This window comes from Folsomia candida, unplaced genomic scaffold, assembly GCF_002217175.1.
Source record: "Folsomia candida strain VU population unplaced genomic scaffold, ASM221717v1 Fcan01_Sc013, whole genome shotgun sequence".
Lineage (NCBI taxonomy): Eukaryota > Metazoa > Arthropoda > Collembola > Entomobryomorpha > Isotomidae > Folsomia > Folsomia candida.
This window is the reverse complement of record NW_019091205.1, coordinates 1,750,875-1,763,103: the sequence shown is the minus strand read 5'-3', so window position 1 is coordinate 1,763,103 and position 12,229 is coordinate 1,750,875. Positions and strand designations below refer to the sequence as shown.

General features: G+C 39.0%; 1 protein-coding gene across 1 annotated transcript; it reads right to left on the bottom strand.

The window, feature by feature from the left end:
• Positions 1 to 1,071: 1,071 nt before the first annotated feature.
• LOC110855520 lies at positions 1,072 to 6,311 on the bottom strand. The gene is made up of 2 exons (XM_035856518.1): positions 3,018 to 6,311; positions 1,072 to 2,877 (listed from the first exon to the last, which is right to left on the bottom strand). Exons 1-2 carry the CDS (start codon positions 6,309 to 6,311, stop codon positions 1,072 to 1,074), a joined length of 5,100 nt encoding a protein of 1,699 aa, XP_035712411.1.
• Between the last annotated feature and the right edge of the window lie 5,918 nt (positions 6,312 to 12,229).

Sequence of the window (12,229 nt, the reverse complement as noted above, 5' to 3'; positions counted from 1 at the left end):
CATTCACCCTTGGGAACCAGGCATCAATGAATAATGTGATCAAGTGTAAGGAGAAGGGTTCATTTTTTAGTATTGAATGGCCAGGATTAAGTCGAGACGTGAGTCTCACGGTGAAGCAATCCTAATCGTCCTGTAGAAGACTATTGAGGTAGAAACGTTGACAAAAAGGCGACATCCTGACCCTTCAAGTTCTAAAAATTTAACCCTTCTCCTTACACTGTATCCTGTTATAGATATCCTCACTGCAAATTTTTGCACCTTTATGTTTGCATTATTAATGTCCACTTTCACACCCAGGAAATCTCTCCTAACAATTATCACATAATATTTTTTTATAGGAAAGTCTTAGTTCGATGATTAAATGGCTCAATGTATGTAAATATGTACATGCTGTACAAACGTGTAAAGGAAGGAAATGGTTGAAGACGTAATTATTATTTATTTTGCCTTCCGAGTTAGTAGGTAACTTAGTTCACTTCGGTATTAGTAATTATCCTTTAGGACAGTAACATCAATTTCAAAGCCCTTTTGCGCATGTATTTATGAATTTAAGTGTGATGGCTGAGGTCCCTGTAAGAATTGACAAGCTTGATATGAAAAATTACGCCGCGAGAACCACGTAATTATACAGGATAGTAAAGTTGTTGCGAAGGGAATATATCAGCTACCCGCTGATAGCTTTCGCGAATTGTGGGTGAGGTTTTGATAAGGTCTGCTTTCCGATGGCAACACAAAATAAACCCAATGCACACTTATCGGCTAGGGTTATTTACTTAAACTGGATTTTATTTAATTGAATCCCAATTTTACTAATATTTTACAAAAAATGGCGAGAGAGCTAAAAAACATAACTGACTCTCTGCTCATAACAGCGTAAACTGACGACTTTCTCTTGCCAAATTCTTGCGGGAACTTTGCATGAAAACGTGGTGTGGGAAAAATGAGATTTCTCAGAACTCACTACTATAATCATTTACAATATCCTCCCACTTTCTTTTGTGAGAGGAGCAAACAAAAGAAACAAACATGAAAACATTACTATTACATTGAATCATAAACACCACATTTTACTTAAATTCCTAGGCGCTGAGGTTGCTTAACTTTCCTTCCAAATCGGGTTCTTGTCTCAGCTTCTTTTTCCAGATTTCTCACAGCATCTTGACTGGAAATCTGCTTCACTTTTTTCACATCAGGAACATCCCTTGTAGAAACTTCTAACGAATATAAACGTTGCAATGGACGAGTCCAAATCCCATGTTGGGTTTTCAACTTTGCAATTCGGATCTGACCATCTCTTCCTTGAATCAGCTCCAGTATGCTTCCCATTGGCCACAAAATGCGCTTTTTATCATCCGATCCGATAAGAACGACATCTCCCACATGGAAATCTGGGAGCTTCTTTTCCTTTCCTCGTTGAACTAATAGGGATAGATATTCGCTGCGAAATCGCGTCCTCAGTTCTTCCCTCATCTTGACTAAACTCTTATGTTGATTTCGAAGAGCTTGAGCATCCAGAGCCATTTCTTCAGGAAATTCCACTTCTCGGTTGTCCTGTAGAAACATGGCAGGGGTCAGGGGCACCAAGTCGTCTTTATCTTCAGAAATATAAGTAAGAGGTCGGCTGTTTATCACCGCCTCCACTTCGAACATACATGTCTCCAACTCTTTCAAATGAAGCTTCCTAGGACCCAACATCCTCTTCAATAAATCTTTGCAGGACCGGATGAGCCTTTCCCAGAACCCTCCCCACCAAGGAGAGGAAGGAACAATAAACTTCCATTCGATTCGAGTGACCTTTGTTTCTTGCTGGATCCTCTCCCAGTCCAACAAATTAATCGCATTTGATGCACCTTCAAAATTAGTCCCATTGTCGGTATAAATAATACTTGGTCGTCCTCTCCTGCTTATAAATCGATGGAGACTCAATAAGAATTCTTCAGCCGTCAACTGGGTTACTATTTCCAAATGCACTGCTCGGTATACAGCACAAGTGTACAAAACCATCCACACCTTCTCTCCAGTTTTCAGAAATAGTGGTCCAGCAAGGTCGATTCCTATGACTTGAAACACCCTGGCTAACTTGACCCTGGCCTCGGGTAGTGGAGCACACGGAACTTCACATTTCTTTGATGTAAATCTCCTACACACAGTGCAGCGGCTCAGAACTTTCTTTATTGCTTGACGAGACTGTAGTATCCAGACTTTCTCTCGTAGTTTGCTCATCATGATCTGCAGACCGGCGTGCTTGTTGCGGAGATGCTCTGTTCGGATCAACTGATCAACAACCAGACTATTCTTCGGGAGGAGGACAGGTTTCCGGAAGGCATCAGTATCGGGTAAATTCAGAATCTTCGTTTTCACTCGCAATAGTCCATCGTGATCTTGTTCAACTTGGAGACCATCAACGACACTGGATTCAAACACTTTCTGTTCTTCCATAAAAATAAACTTTTCAGCTTCCGACAATTCCCATTCCTGCAAACCCACTGCTGCATTTTTCTTGAAGCGATTCCTTATGGCTCTCATAATATATGCCAATACTCGGACGTTCTTATGAAATGAAGGCGACGCCTCCATGTACCACGGCAAGGAGGAGACGGTCGTAACCAGCACAATCTTTGCTGCCTTTTTCTTCTCCGCTAAAATTTCTTCTTCATCGGGACTTGCTTCCTGCAACGGCCACTCTTCTTCTGGCCCTTTTAACCAGCCTGGACCTTCCCACCACTTGGAACTTAACAGTTGGCTCGGAGTACATCCTCGTGATGGCAGGTCTGCCGGATTAATCAACCCGGGGACATGTCTCCATTCCTCGGCTTTTGTTAAGGAACAAATCTCTTTCACACGGTTCCCCACAAATGTTCCCCACTGATCGTTTCTCTTTATCCATGCGAGGGCTGTAGTCGAGTCGCTCCAGCATACGATTCGTAACCCCTCCATTGACAACGCCTTGATAACACTCTTGTCACCAGTCTCGCCGCGATGCTGCAGCCTAATAACTCAAGTCGTGGAATTGTTACCGGCTTCAAGGGGGCTATTCTTGCTTTTGCTTGTAAAAGTTGAATAGAAACACCATGTTCTCCTTCAATTCTCGCAAAAATTACAGCAGCATAGGCTAACTTGCTGGCATCGCTGAAAACATGAAGCTGGACATTATTGGCATTCTCTGAATTGAAAGCCCATCTTGGTATTCCAATCTTCTCTAAAACTGACACTTCTTTCCACCAGTCAATAAATTCTTTCTTGACGGAATCTTCAAGTTCTTCGTCCCAAGATTTCTTATCTTGCCAAGTCTTCTGGAGCAACCTCTTCGGAATCAACGTTGCTGGACAAACAAACCCCAATGGGTCAAAAATCTTCTGAATTTGAGAGAGGATGAGTCTCTTCGTCATCTTCCCGGTTGGCTCGTTTTTTGGGATTTCGACAAACAGCTCGTCTGCTTCCTTATCCCACGTAAGACCAAGTACTGTAGTAAAATCCTGGCGACCTCTTTTTATGACAGATGAATGCTCCCATTGTCGGAGTTCCATTCCTGCTTCCGCCATCATCATCACACAGGCCTTTTCAAAATCTTCACGTTCTTGGTGTGAATCCACTGATGTCACAGAGTTGTCGACGTAGAGTGAGTGAAGGAGTTGTAGCGCTATGAGACGTAAATCTCCACTTACTGACTTCAAGTGAAACTCAATAACTGCACCTAACAAGAACGGACTGCAGTTGACTCCGAACACCACTCTTTTATGTCGCAAAATTTTGATTTCTTTTGTTTCCATATTTTTCCACCACAGAAACCGCTGATAATCTTGATCCTTTTCTGCAACTTGGATCATCTGGAATGCTTTTCGCACGTCGGAAATAACTCCTATTTTCTTTTTCCTGAATCTTAGTAAAATTGCAGGGATTAATTCCAATAAGTTGGGGCCTTTTTCAAGACAGTCGTTAAGCGAAGGGCTCCTTCCAACTTTACATGAAGCATCGAAAACGGGTCTTACTGGTGTTGTCTGACTTTCAGGCTTGATCACCGCTCGATGGGGGAGGTAGTGGCATGGTGAATCTGAATCCACTTTCACTTCGTCAATGAAACCCTCTTTCTCCCACTCAGAAAAGATCTTGTCATAATTTTCAAGTTGACCTTGACTCCTTAATTTGTTGGTGGTGGAGACGAGACGTTTTTCCGCGACCGATTTGTTGCCCGGAATTTCAGGCGCTCCATCCAGCCATGGAAGTGTTACTGTGTACCTTCCATTTTCACTTTTTGAAACAGTTCTTAGGAAGTGCTGTCTCGCTGCTTCCTCACATTCTTCTCTTGATTTACTTTCAAACGGATCAGTAATTCCTATTGTCTCGAGATTCCATAAATCCTGGACACTGGACTCTGTAATTACTTGAGAGATTCCCATCAGTGCTGTTGTACTTTTCTTGTCCCCATAAATAGGACCACTGAGTGTCCAGCCAAAAATGGTATCCACCGCGACAAGCCCACATTCTAATAATACTGGCTTTCCAACAACTAATTGTCCCCAGTAATCACTTCCGATTAAAATTTCAACGTCTTGACTGTCGACTATAGTATTTTCAAAATCTGTGAGCCATATCTTCCTCCTTTTCAGCTCCTTCATCCATGGGCCGACAGGAATCCTGGCAATATCACCACAAATAGTTGGGGCTTCTCTCATAAGAATTTCACGTGTGTGCTTTCCATCTAGACTTTGCACCTTGACATTGAAACTTTTGACTTTTCTTGGAGCTGTTAAGGTTCCACCAAACAGAACGTTCCTGGCCCACTCTTCGCCAACTAGCTCACTGCCCACTTTCTTGATTATGGCTTGACCTCCGGTCGACTGCTGGCTCCCTTCATCAAATATGAGGCGAACAACTTTTGACCCCTTCGGCCCAAGCACTCGAACTACCAAAGTTTTCATTAAAACATCTGTACGACACGTATGATTGGCATTTTGGGCGCTGGTGACTGGAACCGTGGCTTGATTCTGGTTTGGATGGCACACTTCATTTCTTCGTTCAATTTTCTTTTGATTAATTGGTAGAGTGGGACACATCGATCTAACATGAGATTCTTCACAAAAATTACACTTTAATTTTACTTTGCAATCCTTTGATCGATGTCCACCAAGCATGCACCTGAAGCACAATCTATTTTTCTTCAAAATGTCACTCTTTTCACTCCAAGACAGATTCTTCTCTGCTCGATAGCACTCGGTGCTCCGATGATTACTTTTTCCGCAGAATACACACGATGCACCTTGACCTACAAATAGGCTAGCCCCAGTCGGAATATCTTCTTGGTTGGAGAGCTTGTTGTGGCAATCCTTCTTTTTCTTATTAACGTGTAGAGTAGAGAATCCAGACTGGACAAGAGCTCTCTGATCCTCAAATTCTACTTCTTTCTTCAAAAATTGCATAATGAAATCTAACTCGTTCCTGGGGGGATTAAAAGTTGATCCATCAGCACCATTTAAGGGGCTTCGCTGCCATGCGATGAGAGTCTCCTCCGGTAGACTTGATTCCACCATCGGGTAAATAAATAGAGCAGCCTGATCAGCAGTCACTTTTAAGGATTCTAGCGCTCTGAGTGCCGACTCCATCTTATCATGAAATTTTGATAGTTGCACCTTTTCACTTGACTTTGAATTGTTGATCACTATCTTCAGTAGATCTCGAACATAGACTTGGACAAGCAATTTTTCTTTACCGAATCGCTCTTGAAGCGCATTGATAGCTTTAGGATAATTTTGTGCCGTTGGTGGGTAACTATTTACTAATTCGTAGGCTCTTGTGCCCTTTTCCATTGACTGAAGTAAATAGTGGAACTTATCCGCAACGTCAAGATCATCATCCTCGTGTATTTTCTTGAATAGCGACCACCAGCCCAACCAATCTTTTAATTCTCCTCCAAATTTCTTCAATTCAATCTTGGGGAGCTTAAAAGTTCTCTTCTTATGTTGAGAGTTGCCCGATGCTGTACTATACTCACTGCTACTTGGTGATGATGGTCTTGCGTCAGGATTAATTGTTTTACTCAATTTTCTCTTCATATCTCGAACTCGGTCTCGATATTCCTCTACTGGTAGACTTTCTTGTTCCAGTTCTTCATCTGTACATGATGCCTCAAGCATTGCGTCCAAAATCTTATTATCGATAACGATGACATCCGGCATCAACTCCTCCAACTTATCAAGCTTGGATTGAAGCACTTCTCGATCCGGTTCATCCTTTTCAAATTCCATCTTCGCTTCATTCACCGCTCTCGTCAGCGCTGCGCGAAGTGGGGCTCTCCTCCGTCGTAACTGATCCATGTTGAAGCTCAGTAGATCAACAAACCCAAGAAACGAACAAATATTAATATATTGTCAATAAGACACAAAATTGGACAGATATCCACCTCAAATGCTCCCGAATGCTCAGGAGCTGGCCCTCAAAGAGGCAAAACGTTTTTATATTATCCACTGAATGGGTTGACTCCTTCCAGACAGCGACTCAATCTTGTCCTCTCGCAAGATAATCAAATAAATTGGATTAGTATCACCTGATCGGTCCCCGAACACTCAGGGCAGGGTCCTCAAAGAGGCAAAATACGTGAATCCACAGTTGGTGAAATAGAGCGGCTCCTCCTCCTCGAATCTCCTTTGAATCCGGAAGGGCTGATGGGGCACCGTCCTCTAACTTCCACCACAAGAACAATTGCTTATCAAACCACGAAGCCCACCCGGGGGCGCCAAATGTTGCGAAGAGAATATATCAGCTACCCGCTGATAGCTTTCGCGAATTGTGGGTGAGGTTTTGATAAGGTCTGCTTTCCGATGGCAACACAAAATAAACCCAATGCACACTTATCGGCTAGGGTTATTTACTTAAACTGGATTTTATTTAATTGAATCCCAATTTTACTAATATTTTACAAAAAATGGCGAGAGAGCTAAAAAACATAACTGACTCTCTGCTCATAACAGCGTAAACTGACGACTTTCTCTTGCCAAATTCTTGCGGGAACTTTGCATGAAAACGTGGTGTGGGAAAAATGAGATTTCTCAGAACTCACTACTATAATCATTTACAATAAAAGTTATGTCTGTACATATATGTATGTAGCGTAGATCTACTTTCCTGAAACATACTTAATAAATCGTATTGGATTTTAATTAAGTTATGATGACCCGGTGAAAGAATCCAAGGCTTAAAATTGCCAGGTTTTGATGAGTATATAAATACATACCTGAAAATTTCATGGCTTAACTTGTCCAATATCTGGTTTTATAATAAATGCAGGTCCCAGAAATTGTGGACGTCATGCAACCTATTTTTGAAGCCAGTGGTGCACCAATTGATTTTAAGGGTGGTGTGTACCCTAGTTCCCTGGGAAATTAGTAGGATGTCAGAGGAGACATGTGAATACTAATTAGTGTGGTTTTCAACCTTAAACTGGTTTCCGTCAACAGATTTCATATGTACATACATAGTTCGTAAAATTTGAATCAAGTTTGAATGAACTTATCGCCGCAAATGGTTTGATCTATATTTATGTAATGAAGAACTCAAAAATGAAAAATTTTATCATGATTATATATTTTATTCGTATTAAATTCACCAAGTGGAAATTTTCAGTTCTTGAGATTTAAGAACATTATAATTACAATTTTGTACGCATAATTTTGAAAGAAATTGAAAATCACCATATTTGACCAATTTAATTAGTGATTCTTGTAGATGTAAGAAATTACATATACATGTTACCTAAATCAATACCACTACGGAGTATTTGCGATTCTACCACACTTTTTACAGTGCATATGCACATCATTCGGATTCGATTTCAAGTTGAGAATCAGAATGATCCGAATCCAAATTATCTCTCCGAAATTCACGTAATTTTCCGAACACCAAAGAACCATTACACCCACGACACAATAATCCTTGACCACATTCCCTTCCATCCCGTACCACCCACGGCGCCTTCGACGTATCCTCAATAATTTCAAAATCCCTACTCTTCTCCTTCCTTATTTGCGTCCGCAATTTAAATCCGTGCGCAGAATCCGATCCCAACTTATCATCCTCCACACTTATCCATAATTTCTCCAAATTTGGCATGCATCTCGGCAACGTGACTCTATGAATTCCATGAATAGGAATCCTATTCTTACGTCTGATTAGTATGAAGGAAAGTGTCAGGTTTTTCAAACTTTGCCGCTGCTTTTGAAGGAAACATAGCAACGCTTTCTCTGCGTCATCTTGCACGTCAACATCTCGAAAGACGAGTTTAAACGAACGTAATTTATCAGTCGGTAAAGTCAAAAATTTTGTGAGACAATCGTGCAGATGCAAAAGTGTTTGGAAAAACTTGTTTTTACCGTAAATCGTTAGTTTTCTCAAATTTTTAAAGCAACCGAAATTACAAGGAAGTCTGCCATAATTTTTTAAAGCGAGCTCTACAATTCGTAGGGAGGCTTTAAGTAGTATTTTCAGAGATTTAGAACCCGCTATTTTATACGGGTCACCCTCCTTACGCAGATAACCGAATCTATGATCAGAGAACTTGAGCGTTAACTTTTTTAATCTTGGAAACATTAGATCCTCCGGAAATTCATAGTTTTTATTCGAGATTCTTTCATACTTTATCCAGACCACTTTAATGTGGATGTCGAGCTCGACCAGGGAATCGCTAAATTTTGTGAGAAGGATTGAAATCGGGGTTAAATACTCTGGATTTATGACAAGCACTTTAACCGCGGGAAAATCGGGTTGGTTTAAAAGTGTGGATAAATCTTGATAGAATCTTTCCTCTAATTCGACAATCTTATCATTAATCTCATTCCAATGATATCGACTAATTTCAATATTCATGGCTTCAAATTTTACCGCCCTCATTTGATGGGCCGCTCGATGTAGCAGGTTCATCACGTGGTTCGGCTCGTAAATCAAATCCATCTCAGATGTGGTGAATTTCATGACGAAGTTTTTCTTCGTCCGTTACGTCCCCTTATTTCGCTTACCTTTTGGCTCGAATTATTAAGAATTATGACTTCTCGCTTCCATTCAAGCGGAGTGACGCCGAAAACCCCGGCAGGCCCGCAAAACGGGGTCGTGGAATCGGTCCTCGTCCAAGTGAATAGAACGCCATCACGTGGCTGAGTTTTTTGGGATTTGTTTTCCATCTCCACGTTGCATTAGTTGATGAAATAGAAGTTCTACATACAGGGAACGCAAATCCAGTTATTTTATTAGGTGTTTTGACGAATTTATTCAGGTTGCTAATTAACTTTAAATATATTGGTATGAAGCCGTACATAAAGTATGTGATAGATTTTCGGAGATTTCGACGCCCAACCTCCCTGTGTGACTCATATTATGCACCATGTTATAATTAACCTTAGAATGATATGATCCACCGCCCTCAAGTCGATCCGATGCTTTTTGGACAATCCTTATAAGACAATGTAATAAAATCGATGCCTGATTTACATGAAACCAAGGGAACTTTTTTCTTCTGACAACTTGTAACTGATAAGAAAAGATAAAACAGGATGAAATCTGCGTGGTCCTGCTGATGAGGAGATTTTACTGGCCTTACTTAGTAAGAAATTCTTACCAGGGTGAGACAGAATGAAATATATGTACTTACCTGTAGAAACTTTCCTTATTTATGGCTAAAGATGAAAACAGAGTTTGTGCCAGAGTTGCTCTGGTTCAGCTCATGCATTTTTACATATGTATCGTATAATAATGCTAATAAATATATGTATGTACATATGTAAGCCCACGCGTAAAGTTAATGCTGGTCCGCATGGTGTGAGAAAGGGTTGCATTTTTGTAACCATATTTAGCAACGAGTAAAAATTTGACAAATTCCTGGATAAAAATAACCATCCGTTAGCCCTTGGGAGCAGAAATACATGATTAATGTGATCAAGTGTAAGGAGAGTGGCTCATTTTTTTAGTATTTGAAGGGTCCGTATCAGATCGTGATCCTTGTCGTACTGAAGAAGACCATTCAGGTAGAAAAGTTGACAAAAAGGCCTAATCCGGACCCCTCAAGCTCTAAAAATTCAGCCCTTTTCCTTACACTGTATCCCACTGCACATTTTTTCACCTGTATGTTTGCATGATTGCTGTTCACTTAACACCCAGCTAGTTTCTCCCAACAATTGTCATTTAATATTTTAATAAAAATCGGAAGGTCAAGTCTTTGGTCGATGATTAAATGGCTCAATGTATGTATGTATGGTAAAAATTCCAAAATTTCCATTAGTTACCGAAATTTTTTCCGTACAATTCAAGATTTTATGAATTTCGTAATCAGTGTTGCATCAGTTTTAATAATTAAATACAAATTTCAATCCTAAATTCTCTAACTAATGGAGATTTCGTTTTTTTGATTGAAAAATTTTCCATTGTAGCGTGATATTTAAATCACCCTGTATATGTATGAACGTGCAAAGAAAGGAAATGGTTGAATACGTCATTATTATTTATTTTGACATCCGAGTAAGAAGGTAATTTGGGTTACTTAGGTAATTAGTAATTATACTTTAGGACAGGAATATAAATTTCAAAGTGCTACAAATATTGTTCATGTATTTCTGAATTTAAGTGTGATGGCTGAAATCACTGTAATAATTGACAAGCTTGGAATGAAAAAGTGCGCCTTGTAATACGACAGGATGGCAAAGTTATGTATGCACATGTGTAGCGTAGAAAAGTATTGTGAACTAGCTGTAACATATTTAATAAATCTTGTTGGATTTTATTAAGTTATGATGACGCAGTAAAATAATCCAAGGGTACAAATAGCCAGGTATGGATGTGTGTATAAATGCATATGTTCGTAAAAATGGTCGATTGGAATTAAGGAAAGGTTGAAAAATTCGAAAAGGTTGAAGTCTACGGTTAGTGGTGATGTAAAGGATGGAAATAAAACTCCTGGAAATTCCTCCTGGAAATTTTGTGTCTAGGATAAATTAGGAAATCGAATGTGCTGTGAAGCTGGCCATATAAAATGAAAACTAAATATTTATTTATGCAGGTTGTACGTATTTATTATAAATATGTACATAAATATACATAAACATGTATTAATCGATATAATGCATATTTAGTTTTCACTCTTACATTATGTAATTTGGGAAGAATTTGGACTCTTGAAAATCTCTGGAGTACATGTTTTAGAATGCATTTTAAATATGCTTGTAAAACAAGCAGCACCTGCACTTCGCGACTGAATCTTTCCGCTAATAATAATGAGACCATAAACCGGTTGGTTAAGATTATTGGCAGAACTCATGTTTAAATAAATATATGTTCTTGAATACATAGATATGTATGGTTTTTAATTAAGTGGTACATATGTGAATAATACTAAAAGTATGACGCTTGATTAAAAGATCAACTTTTGTGGAATACAAGGAATATTTATTTGTTAATAGATTCGTTTATTCACGTCAAAATTAGCTTGTCCATAGAACCCAAAATTGACAGGTATGTTGTGAATAAGCATTTTAATTCGAGCTAATTTATTAATAATTTGAGAACACTATACAGATAATAATAGGAAAACGTTTAATTATATTACTAGGTAAGCAATTAAGGTACAATACGTGATTTTAATTTAATTTAATTTATTTAAAAATATACAAATATTCTTATACTTACATATATTTTTTAACGCTATTTCATTTTATAAATATGTATTTTGAAATCGTTTTGCATAACACTATACATATAACCAATCTTATAATTAATATAATTTAATTTAATGCACATTTGTTTTCGAAATTTCACATGGTCACACATAACTACGTTAATTTTGTTCAAGACCAAAAAATCCGAGCTGTCACAATAAACCATTAACCAACATTCTGCATATGAAATGATTGGCAGCTCAATATTTTTACATGGTTGCAAATAGCCTACCAGATAGTTCAAGCTTCTTGGCCAAGTACCCATTCTCCTGTATCGCAATCAAAGATATTCATGCAAATTGTGTATGTTAAGAATAACTCAGCAAACAAACTGGCAAATGTAGTTACAACTACGTTTGCAGGTTTTTGTCTAAAGGATAACTATACTGCTCATAATGAATGGTAGTAAATTTGGGCAAGAAGAAAAAAAAACTGCTAAATGAATACCAATTTACGCATGTGTGTACATACGTAGTTGAATATTCTGAATAAATAAATTTAAAAAAATATAAAACTAAGCGAGAGGGGCTGTGGTAGGT